The 19,172-nt window shown below is 39.5% G+C and overlaps 1 protein-coding gene across 2 annotated transcripts in view; it reads left to right on the plus strand.

Moving 5' to 3' along the window:
* The first annotated feature begins 4,438 nt into the window (after positions 1–4,438).
* AASS (aminoadipate-semialdehyde synthase) overlaps positions 4,439–19,172 on the plus strand; it is a 53,480-nt gene continuing 38,746 nt past the window's right edge. Inside the window, exons 1-9 of one of the 2 annotated variants that reach the window (XM_088141683.1) lie at positions 4,439–4,774; positions 9,971–10,193; positions 10,965–11,141; positions 12,965–13,049; positions 13,753–13,820; positions 13,924–14,070; positions 15,413–15,491; positions 15,574–15,701; positions 16,293–16,441. In XM_088141683.1, the coding sequence (XP_087997809.1) occupies positions 9,981–10,193; positions 10,965–11,141; positions 12,965–13,049; positions 13,753–13,820; positions 13,924–14,070; positions 15,413–15,491; positions 15,574–15,701; positions 16,293–16,441 (1,046 nt within the window). In that variant the 5' untranslated portion in view covers positions 4,439–4,774; positions 9,971–9,980. The remainder of the gene's footprint in view (positions 4,775–9,970; positions 10,194–10,964; positions 11,142–12,964; positions 13,050–13,752; positions 13,821–13,923; positions 14,071–15,412; positions 15,492–15,573; positions 15,702–16,292; positions 16,442–19,172) is intronic. The other variant, XM_088141684.1, reaches the window with a different exon arrangement.

The raw sequence follows: 19,172 nt of genomic DNA on the forward strand, positions 1-19,172 counted from the left end.
ATATCACCCCCATTCTGAGCCTGCCAGAGGAAACCCACAATCTGAAACCCAATTGAAGTGGGTCCAGATAATGTATTTCAGTGTCTACTGATCTCAGCCAACTGGTAATTAGAGGTCCTGCTTGTGGATGATGGACACTGTAGTGCAATACATTTGAGTGGGCACAAGGTAGGAGAAGACTGCTAGAACACGCTGGATATATAAGTACAACCTTTTACATGAGTTATGAATTAGACATTTCAAAAAGCAAAAAGCCTTTTTTGTTATTGTTTAAACATCTGTAAGCAAAAAAAACCCTTTCCAATCTCCTGGAAGAAATCCAGCAATCTAGATCACTAGGCAGCAGATTGGGGTTCGTAACCTGAGACCTCATGGCCACATGAGGTTCTCTAAAATCCTTGGGTTCAACTCCAGAGCTCCTGCACAGATTGCCACTGGTGCATAATAATATGGGAAACAATCACATTACATCATACCAAATCAAATTCTGTTTTTCTTCTGGTTTCTCCTGTTTTTTGGAGCTTGGCGCCAACATGTCACTTAAAGGACAGGTGTGGCTCTCAGTCTCCTCCAAGTTACACATCCCTGCAATACATTGTCCAGATAAACCTGCTGATTACCTTTATGCAGGCCTTGGGCGGGGAGCGACCAGCACTCTCTCCTTTTCCCATTCCTATTGTTTCAAACTGTTTATTGCACTTACGAGACTGTGAGAAAAAGACAAAGGGAAAAATCCTACGATGCTTCAGTGATTCAGCTCATCTGTGCCCCTCAGATCATTTTCTATTTTTGCAAATTACATAAGTTGCTTTTAGCCCTAGGGTTACCTTAGGGCTAAAAACAAATTATGTACTTCTGTTTTTTCCAATGTGCTACAAAAACTGTAATTTTTCCTGGAGGTGCAATAGTCTGGTTCTGTGCTGCTATAATTGTTTGTTGCAAAGAGGTATTACTTTACTTGGAGCGCGAGATTCGCTTCCTTCCTAAGAAGTTATTTCAAGTCCTTAGCCTCGCTTGATCAGTGGGTGAACATTTGCTGTAAATTAGAGTGCTGCGTCAGTATCTAATGGAAATGGCAAGATTAAAAAGCTCATATTATATGAAATGAAATCAAGGCTTCCCTATATGTCTTGCCTGTTTAAGATAATGAATACTTCCATAGCAACAAAATCCAGATGATAAGCAATTACGTCGATTTGAGTCCTTGTAAAGAAGACATTTGACACAAAACAAGTGGGGGAAGACACAAGGAGAGAATAGGTTTGGAGGCATAAGACTTTTTGCAACCCACTTTTTTTTTTCTCTAGATAATATTTTATTGATCCAATTGTGATGGAAAAGGGAAAAAAAGATGGACAGAAAGCCACAGTTGTTTGGGATCAGGGATATCTGCAGAGTGCGTGGTGGTGGTAAAAAAATTAAAGACGGCTATTAGAATGGGTGGTTGAATCCCCTCATGGGTGGTTTTTACACACCCAAAAAAGGAATGGTGTTTCAGTCATTCAGTTGCAACCTCCATTGTTACTTTTTTGTCCTTCCCTGTGGATACCTTTTTGGAAGATTCCTTAAGGAGTTTGTGGTCTCCAGGTCAGAATGTTTCCATGCCTCCTTTAGAATCTCAAAATAGAGAGCAGAGTTTTATGTGACATTAATGCCTCAGTCTTATAAGCACAACCCTTCATGCTGTTGTCTAGAAATAGCCAAGAAAAATGTTTCTAGACAGGAACTTCAATAAGATTAAGGTTGAATGGAGGTTTAGTTCATCCAGTGGAAGCCCCTGAATCCATAATTATTTTGTTAAAAATAAATGTGAAAATAGTAAGAGTTACAGCAAATCTGACATTTTAGACAGCAATAATTCACAGTGGTGGGTTATTAACTTGCCTGCTGAAGCCACTGGTTGCAGAAGATACAACTAATTCTTGTATAGAATTCTCTAATAATTCCATATTAGTAAGGTTTCTAGTACAGAACAGTATATTATATTCTGATGCTAGTTGTAATATGGAAGACTTCTTTTACGTTAAATAGAAATGTGTTGAATACAACTTATTCTTTTTAACTAAAACACTTAAACAATACCAGTACTCCATGAATAATGTATTTTGCCAAGTGCTGAAAGGTTAAAGTGGTCTCAATGAATGACTTTTATACATCTTTCTGTCTTATAAATGGAAAGCTGCTTTACAAACAAATTCTGGTTTTTCTATTACCAGGGCTCTTTTGAAACCATGAAACTCAGATCTTGTTCTTTCATACTATTGGACATGTGTGCTTGGCAGAATAGAGTTTTACAAATCACATGGGCAGTTTACACAGGCACTTCAGTGAATTATCTTTTAAGATATTGTAGAAGGAGAGCCATATTAGTTTACAGTAGCCAAAAACCAGAAGGAGTCTGGTAGCCCCATTTTGGACTAACACATTTTATTAAAAGTTATAAGCTTTTGTGAGCTGAAGCTCAGTTCATTAGATTCATGGAAGGGTTTGCCCAAGGTTTTGAATTTTAAAGAGGGAGGGGAAGACAGGGTGGTTATGCAGATGGAGGTTACATGGGAGAATCTCTCTTAAGATTTATTTATTTATTTAAAAGATTTGTATGGCTGCCCATCTTAGAGCACAACTCTGGGGAGCTCATAACAGCAATAAAACTAGAAACCATAAAAACCATAAATGCAAAAACTAAAACCAAGAACTCAGTGCCTCAACCTTCCTCCTTAGATGCCCCCAACTATCATCCATAAGCTCCCATCACTGTACTCCCATCACTTTATCCACCTCTGGGTAAAGAGCCAGGTCTTGATGGCCTTCTGGAAGGCCAAAATGGTGTGGATAAGGTATTTTCCCATTACATCCTTCAGGGTTTGAATCTGAAGCTTCTCAGATGCTTACCATAGCCTCAATATTCTTTCATTTCATTAACTGGTCTAGTTATTTTGCATTCAGTTTTACTTACCACGTTTATATCCCATACAACTCTTCCGTGTGCTGTACCTGTGCGGTATCTGTGTGGGATGAGATCATTTCTCTCCCTCATCTGTATTATCCTTACAATAACTGTGGGAAGTTAAGAGAGATTCTGACCAAAGTCCATTTCATTACTGAGAGGCATTTGAGCGTGGGTTGAGTTATACTGGCAATATTTCATGCATAAGAATTAAGATTTAGTGGAAAGATTTGGCAGTTAAAGAAACACTTTCCAACCGCAGTTACGCTGTTTGTCTCCATTGCACCCCAGCAATGAAATAGGAATCGACTTTTGACTGTTCATTTTAGGACATGTCCTTGCTAATTTTCCCCAAATACAACATGATGGACCCTAAACACCCACTAAGTGGATAGGGTCAAAATATCCAGCTTTTGGGGTCCTTTTCTTTTTTTTTCTTGAAAATTCTGATTTCCCCCAAATCCAATGACAGGGGTCAAGGGAAACAAAAGGTAGGCATCAGAAAAATGAAAGATGGCAGGCATGACTGTGTGATCAAAGCCCTTTCCTTTGTTACATGAATGAAACTCATGTAAAAAAAGGTTGGAATTTTTATTGCACCACTGCACCCATCTTGACTTTTTTGACTTCTCCTTGGATACTTCCAACAAGGGCAATCTAAGGAGCAGAATGGGTGCTGTAAGCCAATTTCTGCCTTTTGCACCTAAACTATTAAAAAATGAACTGAAACAATCGCTTCTAGCCACTCCAATGGTCTTCATGGCACCTCTGTGATCTTGGCATGTTCTGCAGCCCATATAGGCTCACCTACAGATGGAGACAACATCATGGGCATAGGGGAGAAAAGAAGAGGCTGCCAGGGCACATTCATACAAGTGGGGAAAGGCAGATGCCTTTACAATTCTGACATTTCAGCAGCATTTTCCCTCTTACTACAACACCTTCCAAGCGCAGTCCCAAGACATGTAAGAGCTTAGCCTTAGTTATTCATCAGTTTGGAAGGACCAGGGACTGAGGATGCCTGGGGAAATCCTGTTTGTTAGAAAATCCACCTAGGGTTAGGGTGAGGTTTATGGACCCTAAACACCCATTAAATGGATTGGGCCAACATGTCCACCTTTTGGCACCCTTCTCTTTTTTTTCCCTTGAAGTGACTGGGGCCAGAGGCACAAGAGACAGGCTAGGGCTCGGCCCTGGTCACGGATTTCTTGCCAGGATAGTTTTGTGCTGTCCCAAGGCTGTGGGAAAGGACTTCAGTCATCAGTGGGGTTAAAGGCCTCTAACGGGAAACAGACCGCAGATACGCAAACTGAATCCTATCAGGTGAGTTGGCTGGCGCTGCGCCCAGAAGTCTCCCAGTTTGCGAGGATGGAGAAATCACCTATTTTTGAAACTAAAATCCAGATGTGCGCGCGCGGTCCCACCCTCCCTTTTTTCTTCTTCTTTTAATGCAACAGACGATGGCCCAGCCATGCGCAATAGCCCGGAAAAGTTTAAGGGGCCCCTAGGCTGCCTTCTGGGCTTGCAACTTCTCTGGATGAAGCACCGCGACGCCCCGGGGGATGCGCAGGGCACTCAAGGCGGCGTGCGCGCGGGGCAAAGGGGAAGCGAAGGCTCAGCCGGGCCGCCGCGCCTGACGGAAGGGGAAGGCTTGTACCCATGAAGCGGCGCGGGATTGGCTGCCGGGGAGGGAGGCATCTCTCGCGCGTTCGCTCGTTCGCTGTCCCCGCCGCCCCCGTTCTGTAAATAGCGTTGCTGGACGGGGTCTGGCGGCTGCTCGCCGTGGCGTAAGTCGACCTCTCTCTGGAAGAGAGCTCTGCCATTAAGGTAAGCGATTCCGCGCCGGCTGGACGGGGGAAACGGCGCCTCGCCACTCCTGAGTGCCAGAGGATGGGTTGGGCGAGTCGGGCCTAGGAGTCTCCCAAGTCCCGGCGCGCACATGCTGCTGCTTTTGCAGAACCCGCTCGTCCGCCCGGTCCTGAGTCCCCCTGCAGTAGGCCTCGCGGGGAGCGCATGAGCAGTGGGAGCGGCTTGCCAGGTGGGAGGTGGCAGCGAGTCCTCCTCCTCCTCCGGTTTCTAGTCTCAACCTGCGTCTCGTCTGAACTTGTCGTTGTTACTGTTCCTGGCATATCATGGGAGCTTGGTAGCCCATTAGCTCCTTCCTTCTCTCTTTCCCATTTCCCTTTAACCGGTGGGGTTGGGAATAGAGTTCGCTTGCCTGTTCCAAATGGAGCGCCTCCAAATCTTTTGGGTACATTGCCAACCGGCATTCGGGAATTATGGTTCCAGTACATGTAGAGTCTCCCACATTGGGGGTTATTCCTTACGCGAAGCCTGGTGGAAAAATACTGGATATGCCCCAGAGGAGCAAAATAAAAACGTTTCGTTTCTCGCACCATAAAACATTCCTCAGGCGTTCAGAGCTAGAAATAGAGGACGGGGAGAAAGTGAGAGAAAGCTGGCGTCTCTCAAGTTTTTTTAACCCCCGGACTGTACAGCGAAATAGAAAGTTTAAGAAGTTCTGGGCTTCTAGATCAGTCTTGCTAAAGAAACTCATGGAGTGCTGAAGTACTGAATGTTCCAGTTGTCTTGGGACAGTTGAAGCTTTTGCAATTGATTTAGAGACTTCCAAATGCAACCTGTATCTTCATGTTTGTTTTAATATGGCATAGTAATCTCTTTTGAGAGGCAGTTTGAAGTAGGGGATCCAGGCATTGGGGTAGAAACCAGGAGACTGAGTTCTAGTCCTGCCTTAGGCACAAAGTCAGCTGGGTGACTTTGGGCCACTCCCTCCTCTCAGCTTTGGGAGGAAGAAGGCAGTGGCAAACCACTTCTGAAGCTGCTGCCAAAGAAATTGCATGGATTTATCCATGTAGGCACCAGGAGTCCAGAATAACTTGAAGGTGCACATTCACACACAGATCTCTTTTAACAGGATTAATTGTTTAAAAGAGTACAAAGTTTTGAAGTCATCCCCCCCCACCCCCATCCAACATTATACAGTGTGAATTGGCTTCCAGATTAGTCATGTTTTCTTGTTCTTGCTTAGATTAAAAGTTTGGCTATGTTATTAAATACTACTTTTGCAACTTTTCTTGGATTGCTTCTGCATCAGATAATAATTTCCTGTTTCCAGAGTGTAAAGATCAGGCCAGTAGCTCAGCTCAGAAACAGTGAGAAGACAGTGATTTTCCGTTGCCATTTCTTAGCAGTTATTATTCAATATATGCTGCCTGTGATCTCAAAGACAGTAAATAAGTGTGTTGAATGCCTATTTATATTAGCTGTAATTGTATTATTGACTTTAATTTTATTATGTTGGTCTTTTAAATTCAGAGTATTCTAGTATTTGTTCACTTCCATGAGAGGCAGTATAGAAAAATAAATAACCCAAGACGAATTGTCCTTAGTAGATTGATGCTGTATGAATTTTCCTAGACCCTTTTAAAAGACAACTTAATTGGTGGCCATCAGCATATCTGATGGTGTTACATCAATAAACCCATTCATAAGTATATTTATGTATTTTACAGAATATTATACAGCTCGCCAAATGATTCCATCCTGAATTTCCCATATTTAATTTCTTTGGACATTGGGAGAAAGGGAGAAAAACTTCTTTCTGTCTGCATTTCTCATACCGTGATGATTTTATAAATCCTTATGTTTCTTCTTCTCTGGTTTTGCTGCAAGCTAAAAAGCCCCCAAAGGGGTAGGCTTTCCTTGTAGGGGACCCCAGGAGTCCCCCAGACCACACTTTGAGAACTGCTGCACTAGAATATCCTTTTTCAGATGTGGAGATCACAACGATAAACATGTGAAGTCATCATAGAGTCACATAAGGACATTCCTGTATTGCCTCTTTTATTCTCAGTTCCCTTCTGAATGATTCCCTTTCAGCAGCCATACACTGGGTTGATATTTTCTTTAAGCTACCCATTATAACTCCAAAATAGCTCTTCTAATCCACCAGTGTCTGCTTAGATCTTATTAATGTGTATCTAAACTTTAGATTTTTTTTTAAAATGTGAATGAGTATGACTTCACACTTGCTTCCATTTAATTCATTTGCTATTTTGATAATCAATTTGGACTGAACCTTTTGGAGCTCATTATAATCTGTTTTTGCTTTTAGTATAATTAACAACTTGCAAATATTAGTAAATTTGGCCAACTCACTGCTCCTCCAAGAGAATCTCTGTTTGCATATTTTTCAAACATGAATAGTATCCATTTATTCTCACTTTCCTATATTTTAGCCAGTTAACAATCCACAAGTATATGTGTCTTCTTATTCCATGTTACTCATTTTGGTAACTGTAATAGTTAAGTTGTTATATAACTGTATATTGGTTCTAAAAGTGACAACTAAACTGAAACAATATTGGGATGGAAGTACAGTAGGAGTATCTTTGCTACAATATTTAAAATCAGCTGCAAACCATTACAAATTTATTTGTGGAATGTTACATTAAGGCTAAGACTTCATGTTACTATACGCATGCATGCGAGCACATGTATAAATCTCAAAGTTGCAGTGGTCTTGTAAATCACTGAATATAACTCCTTGCTCAGTGTAGGGGGTGGTTGAAATTGGGGGCAGTGGGGCTGAAAACTCTCAAGAGCAAGAAGTAAAACTGTTTTTTCACTCATCCTTGTTCTTTCTCTTGGTTTCATTAGAGGTTACATCTAATCAACAAAAACCTATTGTTCTGTAGATTATATCTTTTCCCCTAGAGTAGCAGAGAACAGGCCTTTGCCACCTTCTGTTTCACAAAGTTTCAGGTGTTTGAAAAACGGATCTCTGTACTTGGGCAGAGCACAGCACAGACTAAGAATTTTGGAAATTGTAGTCGGAATACATTTAGAAACCATCATATCAACTCCACCCCTGCATAAATCAATGTGCAATTTGACATAAATTCCTGAAACCCCATTTTCACAACTTATTATCGTGTCTATTTTTCAGATGAACTCAATGTGTGGAATTAATATATGCTAACTCTAGTTCTGCTTTTGCCCACTAAAGCATCTCCTAAGCGTTTCTGATTTGTTTTACATAGATTTCTTTTTTGGGCACATTTATGTTCACAATCACTTATTCAGTCAAAATCTGTATTGGTAAAGGAATTAAAAAAGCTATTTAAAAAGCCGTGATGCCTGCAATGCTGAATGGACAAATGTGCAGAAAGCTATATTCTGTCAAAAATATAGTGATTTCATAGGACGGTCTTCCCTTTTGTTGGTGAGGGAACAGTGTAAAGGATTATCATCTTCCTGGTTTGTTGAAGACATTGCATCCAAGGGGTATGACCTAATGTTGGGCTGCTAACAATTTAAGATAAATCTTTAATTATCATGAAGGATATAGGATCTTGAGTTGCTAGAGTGCTAATTGATACTGCTTTCCTTCTGGGGATCCTTCAGTGAAACCAGTTTCACTAGCTAAATTTGGGAGTCAGCTGCAATCCTTCCTGGTTAAACTTTAGCCAGGATTATTTAGCAACTTTTGAAAAAATAATGTTAAGATGCATTTTGTAGGAGGCTAACTTTAAAGAACTGTTCCAAAAATTGCAGAGTACTATGGCTAGGATATTAACTGGAACTTGATTTTATCATACTGGTTCAGAAGCTGACCTATGTTTTTCTGAGCACAGTTGAAAGTTCTGGTTATTGCTGTAAAGCCCAGAGTGACTTCAGGTAGCGAGATTAGACCCGGATACCAGAAATGCCACCTTTTTTCTTGTGAACCTACTTATGAACATAGTGGTCTTCTCCAGGCACTTCTGATGTCAAACACAATGCAAATAACAGGTGTGGAGAACATTCTATGATGGAATTTAGAAACATTCCTACCCTGGGGAGTTTCACTGGGTTCCAGTTTGTGTATCTTTCCAATAAACTAAGCCATTGGACTTGCTGTTTCACCCAGGCCTTTAAAAAAATGTTAGGTGAGGTCTGATTCTTTTTCCTTATAAATATATATTGAAATATATTTGGGAAAAATATTTGGAAAAGTTATTTTATTGGACAGTGTTATTGTTACTGTTTATTAATTTTTTGTTGCTATCCAAACGCACTGTTGATCTTGCTGTTCGTCACCGAAGACAAATTCCTTGTGTATATTTTATACTTGGTCATTAAAGTATTTGTATTTGTATTGTATATTATTTCATTGAGAATAGTATTTTATGTTAAATGCTATTATTTCTGAAAGGATAATATAAATATTTAAAAGAAATGTAAAGTTGGATTGTTTGGTGTTTGTACCAGTCTGGTGTGATGGTTAAGGCGCCAGACTGGAAACCAGGAGATGGTGAGTTCTAGTCCCACCTTAAGCACAAAACCAGCTGGGTGACCTTGGGCCAGTCAATCTTTCTCAGCCCTAGGAAAGAGGCAATGGCAAACCACTTCTGAAAAATCTTCCCAAGAAAACAGCAGAGGCTAGTCCAGATAGTCACTAGGAGTAAAAAAAAAAAACTGACTTGAAGGCACCAAAAAAAAAAAAAAAAAAAATGGATTGTGGTCCAAAGTATAGCAAGAATTGGAATTGTGGATTGTTATGACTGACCAATGTGGCTGGTAGAAACTTTTATTCAGGAACAATGTGAATTCCAGAGTTTCTCGGGAAGGTTAGGATTGGTTGGTTTAAATCAGTTTATTGAGTTCTTCTTGGAGAGCCTTTGCTTTTTGGAATTCTGCAATTACATGTATATATTTAAGGCATTGCTATTTTTTTTTAATATGTTACCTGCAAGGTTCCATTATGTTCTTGTTTAGTAAAGAAGGTCCATTTGAACAGTACTAATGGGCTGAGAGTGCTTGACTATTAGCATGGTAATAGTAGTAGTAGTAATAATAATGGCAATGTGCAATTATGGCTTATTTGCTGCCTGCTGCCTAAATTTTACAGCAGATTTCTAAGGAGTCAAGAGACTTCTTTTTCTCTTGTTACACTAAAAGGCTGCTTCAGAAGTATTTTCATGCTGTATTTGTTTGTTACTGCATCTTTGCTGTGGTCAGGTTTTCAATCATGCTGCAAGCATTCAAACACACGGGGGGTCAGTTTGAGAGACACCTTTCAAGATGGCAGCATTATCATAAGTCTGTCCTGGCAATCAGGAGGGAGGATGTTAATGCCTGGGAAAGAAGAGCCCCTCTAGCACCACGCCATGTCAAGATGTTGACCAACTTGGGGTACAAAGTTCTGGTGCAACCATCTAATCGCAGAGCCATTCATGAAAAGGTATGTTTGGGGGGGGGGTACTATTCTGTTTTGTTCTTCTGAATAGAAAGAAAGAAAACTTCATGTAATGCACAGGCAAATTGAATGGACAAGAAAGCTACTTATACTATATAGAGAACTTTTGTGGAAGGCTAATGAAATTCTGGCATGGATTGGCTGAAATGCCCTTACACAGGGGTAAGGCAGCTGGAGGCTTTCAGGAAAAGAGAGACAGAATAGGCAGAGACTTTGGAAAAAGACACCTAAGAAGTCAGTAGAATCAACCAGGCTTACATCAAAAGCAAAAATCAAAAGAAGAAATGTGCTAAAAGAATGATGAGAGGCATCAGAGATAGGCAAGAGCAGCAGAGGTGAAGAAGGATGAAGTTCACATCGAGGAATCTGTTGTTCAGAAGCTTCTAGCCTCTTTTAATGTGAAAATAATTATACTGCAGTTCTGCTCTGGGCAGATGAGTGTGGCTCTAACTGAAAATCAAAAATATTTTTCTGCAGGACTGCATAAGCAGTCCATGGGGAGGCTTCTGCTGTAGCTATGTGATCCTGTAAACAGATGTGGCTGCTTTAATGAGTGGGAGACAGGCACTCTGCTCGCACTTGCATGTGTTCTAAAACACCTCTTCAAAATCAAATCTGAAGAGCTGGACATCTCCCATGGCCAGTATAGATATAAATTATACTCATTCAGAATAGCATCTAGAAATTGTATCTCAAGAGTTTTCTGCTTTTGTTCATCTTGTCTGTGTCAGTAACCTTTTAATGATCCATTGGCAGGACTATATTAAAGCTGGAGGCATTATACAAGAAGATATTTCCCAGGCTTGCCTTATTGTGGGTGTGAAGAGGCCTCCAGAAGATAAGCTAATTCCCAACAAGAACTATGCATTCTTCTCCCATACTATCAAAGCTCAAGAGGCAAATATGTCCTTGCTGGATGAGATCCTAAGCAAGGTAATATTGCAATTACTGAGAACTATTGTTATGATAATACCATTATGAAATGCAAAGGAAGCAGTGTGAGAATACTTGTAAAGCATGCAGTTAGCTTTCCATAATATGACAAATATCTATAATGTGTGTTAGGAGTTTTAAAGGCAAAAAGAAGGAGAAAAATACACACACTCTGAATCTGCTGTTATGCATTTTCAGGCTACATTAATCTAAGTAGGCAATATTGCCCTCAGTGTAGCTTACATCTGAGTAGACACGCACCAGACACTTGATTTACCTACACATTGGGATTAAAAGGTGTTTAGCTTTAATTGGATTTGCCTTCTGTTCCTGTCCATATCCTTCTGTCTCTTCCCCCCAAAATGGGTTGGAACATTTTGGTTTGTACCCTTTCCAGTGATGTCACTAAATGACTGGATGTCCTTTAAATGCTAAATAGGAGTGATGTAAAACAGGTTTTCTCCTGGGTCTCCACACGTTTCACACAGTAAATGATTAATTACAGGTAGTCTTTGCTTAACGACCATTCATTTAATGACCGTTTGAAGTTACAATTGCACTAAAAAAAGCTACTTATGGCCAGTCCTTGCACTTAACTGTCGCAGCGTCCCTGGGGTTACATGATCATGATCTGGGTGCTTGGCAACCACAGTTGCAACATCCTGGGGTCACATGATCGCCATTTGTGACCTTTCCAGCTGGCTTCCAGCAAGCAAAATCAATGGAGAACCACATGATACACTTTTTTTAAAAAATATAAATTTTATTATGTTTTCAAAAAAAGTTAAAATACAGAAAAATCAAGAAAAAGAAAAAAAAAGGCATAGAAAAGAAAGAGTAGCTTCCAAGTTTCCTTGGTACAAGGATACCTGTACATTTGCATAATGTTACATTTGCATAAATGTAAAATATATTCACCTCTTACTCTAATATCTAAAAGTTTACATAATAAAAATAGTTTTTAATCTAATATTCAAGAAAATTCCTAAAATCAATCTAGTTCAATAATACATAAGTAGTCAGTTTCGCCATCTCCACCAATTCCATTAATTTCAATATCCATTCTTCAGCTGTAGGTATTTGTAAGTCCTCCCATTTTTGCGCATATAAAAGTCTTGCCACATGCACATATAAAAGTCTCACTGCAAGGAACCACATGATACACTGTGGCTGTGGTGATTTGCTTAACGACCATGACAAAAATGTCATAAAACCGTGTGGCCACGTGATGCCTCACTTAACGACTACCCCACTTAATGATGAATTCTCCAGTCCCTATTGTGGTCATTAACCGAGGACTACCTGTATTAAGTTTGGCAAAGGATTGGGATTGATAGAAATTGTATTTCAGATTATATGGAGAAATTCAAGTTGAGGAAGAGAGGGATAAGATAAGTCAAATGCAAGTTAGAAAATCAAGGTTGCACTGAAAGAAAATGGTCACCAATACTAAGAAATACCCTCTTTGGACAAAGCTGATTTTTAGTTCAGATTAATGGTTTTTTAAAGCATGCATAATATTTTGAACTGTATTCAGATTGGGGGCAAAACAAAGAATTTATAAAGACACATTTCTCTTGTGCTACCGCTTCTGAGATGAAAGGTACTAAGACTGGCTGGAGCACTTAATCTTTGGCACTTGCTTCAAACCCATTTATTCCAGTGATATATGCACAGAATTTGCAAGGTGCCCAAAAATTGAAATAAAAACTGAATCAGTATTCACTTACGTTGAATGTATATATTTGGACGGTGGAGAATGCTGTGAAAAGGAACTTTCGGTATGGAGTATATGACACACACTCTCTGCTTTATGTTTTCAGAATATTCGATTGATAGATTATGAGAAAATGGTGGATCACAGAGGAGTGCGAGTTGTAGCCTTTGGAAAGTGGGCTGGAGTTGCAGGTATCTGGAGTGAATATTAATATTGTGCACTTACTATTTTTCAAGAAGAATATTTGGAGTATCTATGAAGTGGTAGTGTAGATAAAGTGATACTTCTGTTTTGCTCAGTTGTAGCTCATTCATTTAGAACATCTTAAGTTTGTGCAATGGAATGTCACTCTTAGGCTGTCAGATTCTACCTTATCACAAGTCAGGCTATTTGTATAACTCAGTTTCATTTTGGGGGATAGTGGTCTGTCCGGTAGCTACTCATCCAGCCTCTTCCCATTAAAACAAACCCCCCCCCCAAAAAAACCCCACAATGCAGAGGTGGATGATCGACATTATCTAGTCAGTGGGATAAGGAATAGATTATCTTCTCCAGTATTTATTTGAATTGGAGATTGCATTTGCATGTAGGATCTCAGCCCGGCTCATTTCTAGATAAGAACAGATAACAACTTTCTCAAATGGGAATCCTTCAAACACCAGGCTACAGCTCCCTTCATTCCTAATAATTTACTTGATAAAGGTCTGAAGGGACTTGTAGTTCTAAACTTCTGGACTGACCTGTGTTGGAAAGGATTTTGTACAGAGTTCTAATTTTGATACATAAGCTATTGCAATTCCATTCTGTGCTTCAATTTAGTTACTTGTTTTGGCAATATGATTGCATCATATGATTAATAACTCTCTCTCTCTATATATTGCAATTCTAATCCAGGTATGATCAATATTTTACATGGAATGGGATTACGTTTTCTTGCTTTGGGACATCATACTCCATTCATGGTAAGGCCATGTACCCAATTGCCGGCCAAATGTTGGATTATAGGCATTTTATTAACCTTTCTGAAAGTGCTACTGACAACAGTGTCCTATCTTTTTGTTTCAGCATATTGGTATGGCTCATAATTATAGAAATAGCAGCCAGGCTGTTCAAGCAGTTCGGGATGCTGGCTATGAAATTTCCCTAGGCTTGATGCCAAAATCTATTGGGCCCCTCACATTTGTGTTTACAGGTACTGGTAATGTCTCTAAGGTAAGACACACTTGAAATATGCCACATCAATACATTTTCTCACTGAAACCATAAGCTATTAATTCTCTGTATCTAACTCAGGCTATTATGTAGTTTTGGAAGTACGTACATACCTATCCACCTTATAAGAATTCCAATAATGTGATTACTCCAGGTGGCAGGTAGAACACTGGCACTGGCCTTATATCAGAGTGGGAAACTCATGGTCCTCATGTGATGCCTTGTTCCTACCCTTTTTTTTTTTTGGCCCCAGGAACATCTCTCTTGGCACTAAATCTCTCTTACTGTTGTAAGCTGTCTTGATTGTCAAATACACCTGAGGTTTTCACTCTGTTTTCTGTGAAACCACAGTTCATGAGAACTTGATGGAGTAATGCGAAAGACTAAGTGCAAAATCTCTCTCTCTCTCTCTCTCTCTCTCTCTCTCTCTCTCTCTGTCAAACAAAGCCAATTTTCTATTACTAGAGCTTGCTTCTTGATTAAGGGTTCCAGATTTTTTTAAAACTAACAAACTCACAGCTTCTATGGCTTGAAAAAGTTTGAAAACTGTTGAAATAGTCAGAAAGGTAGGATCTGAATCCAATATTAAATTTAATTTTTAAAGTTAGTTTTAGCCAGCATGTTTTTTTAATGATTTGTAAAAAGAAAGTAAGGGCAAAATAGCTGTATTAAGCTGCCATAAGACTCTACACACATGTTTTTCTCCTTACCTACCTCCTTTTTACTAAGGTAAATGAAAATGGGCTAAAAATGTTTAGTCGCAATGAAGCTGACTATATCCCAGAAGTCATTGGAAGGCAACAGGATTAAAAAAAAAAGAAAGAAAAGGCAGCTCCTTTCTGGGTGCAAAATGTTACCCACCCTGCCTTTATCAGCTCTGGGGGCATCTGGGTCAGTATTGTCTATCCTCATTGGCAGAATCACCAGGATTTTAGAGGCTTTCTCAGACCTCCCGATAGGAATGCTAGGGCTGAACCAGGGACCTTTTGCATGGAAAGCAGATGTTTTGACCCTGAGAGTCAGAGTTTGAAGCAGCATGGAGAAACAAACTCCCACTTGTGGCTTGGTGTTCCTCTCTGCACTCTCTACCTTACATGACCTTTTGACCTCAGTAGTAGGGCCTACAGGGAGCAAGAAATGGGGGCAAGGATTATGAGGGAGGGAATGGTGATCTAAAGTCATGTAGGAACTGAATTCCATTTCCCTTTGGCCAATCTGAGTATCACATCATTATCCACCATACTGGCTCTATAAAGTACAGTACACAAAGGTCCTTAATATAAGTATTATTCCCTGTTGCTTTGCATTATTTCTAAAGTCCTGGTCATACCTTTATCTGCAGGGTGCCCAGGAAATGTTTAACGCTCTGCCTTGTGAGTTTGTGGAGCCCCACGAATTGAAGGAGGTCTCTAGAACTGGAGGTATTGCTAAATCAATTATATGTTCACTAGAAATTTGCAGTATCTATTATTGCTCTCTGATTTATTGAGTATTGCCTCACAGACCTTAGAAAAGTATACGGAACAGTACTAAGTCGACACCAGCATCTTATAAGGAAAAGTGATGGGGTATATGATCCAGTTGAATATGACAAGCATCCAGAACTCTATACATCACGGTTTAACACAGATGTAAGTATGATCTCTAATTTTTCCAGTTTAGGAGCTTCTTGTTCTTTGAAATGCACCATATATTGTGAGCATTTGCTGTCTAGTTATCAAACACTTGTCTGAAATGCATGCTAATGCTAGCAGTTCTTGGCAATGTATCCTATGTGCACAACATTTTTTTTCTTTTTGGTTCTTCAAGCTGCTGATTATCTAGCTCCACTTAGGGAAAGCCCATACTTTGCATGTGGTCCTCAAAGCTTAAAAGTGTCAGCTTCAGAAGTAACCAGGTTGCGGTCACTAAAATTCTCCCCCAATTACCACCAAATCAAGTACACATAAGGCTCCTGTTTGGTGGGACAGAGAAAATATAATTTTTTTCTGGAGGTGGGAATCATAGTGGCATGATCTCTCCCCAAGCATTCAGCATTGTAAAAGGAGGACCATCTTGACCATCTGTTATCAGGCGGCCTGTTCTGCACCCACATCTAGATGCTTTTGATGTCAAAATAAATGTGAGGCATTCAGTTGATTGGAGACAGCCATTTCAGGTAATTAATTTGACTCATGTTATTGACATCATAGGGGATAAGAAAAATATGGTTTCATTTACAGATTGCACCCTATGCTACTTGCGTGATAAATGGAATCTACTGGGAGGCGAATACTCCACGCTTGCTAAGCAGGCAGGATGCACAAAAGCTTTTGACTCCTCTCCAGCCTTCTCCTGCTGCTACAGAAGGCTGTCCTGAATTGCCACACAAGTAAGATGTTTTGACTGGGACATGGCCTGGAAACAACAAGCACAGTGTCACAATGGGATGGATGGGGTTGGAGCCAGACTTAAAGTCTGTGGAGCTTGACTGGTACCAGAAGAAGAAGCTGGAAAGGCAGTGCGCTTTAATCCCCCCTTCCTTCTGCCACTTTACACATTACTCCAGAAGATGCCCTGATCTTCTGAAAAAACGTGAGAGGAGGTACTATAGGATGCAGGAGAGATGATGGTTGGAAAAAAATTGCTTTTTTAGCCCCTTCCTCCAGTACCAAGGAAAGATTGGAGAAAACTGCTACCTAATTCCCTTTTCCAATTGGGAAGCCTTTGCTAGATTCCAGTTACCTCCATGAATGGAGAAATAGACCTGGAGCCGATCCTTCAGACGCAGTCACATAGTTGCCTGCATGGTAGTAAGTTCCATATAGTCAGTAGTTGAATCAGCATATATGTTAATCTTATCACTCTCTCTAATGATAAAAACATGACTGACAGAATGAACTAATATATAAAAATCAAGAACTGAACTTCTTCCCCAATGCATGCATCCTGCTTTTAGATCAGATCTTTAGGACCAGTTCTTACAATTGATTTCTCAATCCAAGCAAAACTTGTTTTGCCAAGTTGTGTCTCTCTGAATAGGTTCTCAATTGGACTGAACTGGTGGGAACTGTTGAATTGAATTCAATTTAAATTTATGGGCCATAACTGCCTTTTGCGACTGTGCTACTGCACAGCTTTGCTTAGGCCAAGCTGCCAAGGACTAGCTGGATTGAGTGTCAGATTTCCACTGGTGACAGCTAACTGCACTAGAAAAATATGAAGAACCATCAAGTTATCTCTTAAATTTCCTAATAAGCTAGGACACTCTAATAATAATATAAACTTGTATGAATATTCAGATATGTCCATTCTAAGTGATAAATAAAATGTTATGTTACTGGACTCTCCTGTTGCACATCCCTGCTCTTAACAGTTTTGTAGGAGAATAATTTTAGCAGGTATACTCTATTTTATACACAGTTGTTTAAGATGCAGAAGGTCCTCCTTTGTACTGTGTTCTATTTAAAATGTGGAGGAAGAATAAATTTTTCTTCTTTTTGTAGAGTTTAGAGTAGAGCATCCAAAATTGCAAAGGTCATCTGCACTTATCTTATATCCTGTACTGCTAATAATTCATGTCATTTCACTTAGCAGTGCATAAGAATCCGGAAATATAATTGCACCTATCATGAGAGCTTCTTGTCTTGTCTATTCAGTGTGACGTGCTTGGCCTCTGCTATTTAACTTTTTGATCACTGCTTGCAATGGTACCTAACTGTGGTACAGATGGCCAAATGGTTTGGTTTGATATCTGTGAGAAGTGGAGCATGCTTTGCATCCTTCTTATATGTCAGAAATCTAATTTTTAAAGAAGGTCTGGCCCTAGTATACCCAGAAGAGCCTTCCACAATTTGGCACCTGCCAGATGGGCTTCAGCTACTATCTTCATCATTCATTATTAGCCATGCTGGCCAGGCTGGCAATTAGAGTACAGGGTAGGTGACAATTAACTTATCTATTTATTTACTGGTTTACTGCACATTAAAGACAAATAGTAATAAAATAGCTTTGCCCAAATTATAATAAGAACATTAAATGGTATGCCAGTAACAAAGAAATAAAGGCCAACTATCATTTAAAACCTGTTACAGCAAGCAAGACAGTTTAAAAACTGCAGATTAGTTTGGATGAAAATATCTTTGCCTGCTGATAGATAACATTGAGGCCTTTCTTGCCACCCTGAAGATTTTAAAACCCTTACACATAGAACTGTTCTCGGATGATGTCAAGATTTATAGACCAACCATTTGAATTTGATTAGAATATATCAACTCAAGAAAGGGATATGTTTAATCCCAATTGTCAGGGTTTTCTGGAAAGGATCCTGGAATTACATTTGTATTGAATAATTCTGTGCTGAAGACAGGATTGGATAAGTTGGTGCCAACCCTGGCACTGTTTTGTTATTGCTATAATAATCCATCTTTCTCTACTGAGTTCTAGGTATCCCTATCGATTCAACTGCAGTCTTATATCTGGTGTAGGTAACCTGGTGACTCTCAGATAGTTTGGATTTATGCAGTCTCTTGTCATTACCCATGGTGGTTGGTGCTGGTAAAAATGTGTCCAAAATATCTGGATGGCAACAGCTTATCTACCTCTACCTTATATGACCTGTATGGTTAGTGTACTATTATTTTATTAATTTTAGGCATGCCATTTTCTGCAGTCTTGATTTTAAACAAATAACCAAAATAAATAGGACAAAATATTTGTACTGTTTTTGTCTAAACTTCACCTTTGTGACTAGCATTGTGTTTGTATTCTTCCCCACTGCTTTGATTCCCTTTTAATAAAATTGTACGCTGTGAATGGTAATACATTGTCATGTTTCTAATTTTATTATTTTTTATGGTTAATGACAAATCTTGCCTAGATGAATGTAGTTACATCAACATCACTAAATAAATGTTGAACACACACACACACACACACACACACACACACACAGACACAAAGAAAGGGAGCTCTAGGGTTATTTCTAACTTGGGTCACTCTTCAATGTAGAACATAGTTAGAAGTTCTTACATGTATTCAAAAATTTACAGTTCTCAATTCATGAAGATAGCAAGTTTGTCACTTAATTCTATACTTAATTGACATATTTCATTCAGTTATTT

Source organism: Python bivittatus, unplaced genomic scaffold (genome assembly GCF_059951505.1).
Source record: "Python bivittatus isolate LINGU-HERP-01145 unplaced genomic scaffold, Pbiv_v1 ctg000330_np1212, whole genome shotgun sequence".
NCBI lineage: Eukaryota > Metazoa > Chordata > Lepidosauria > Squamata > Pythonidae > Python > Python bivittatus.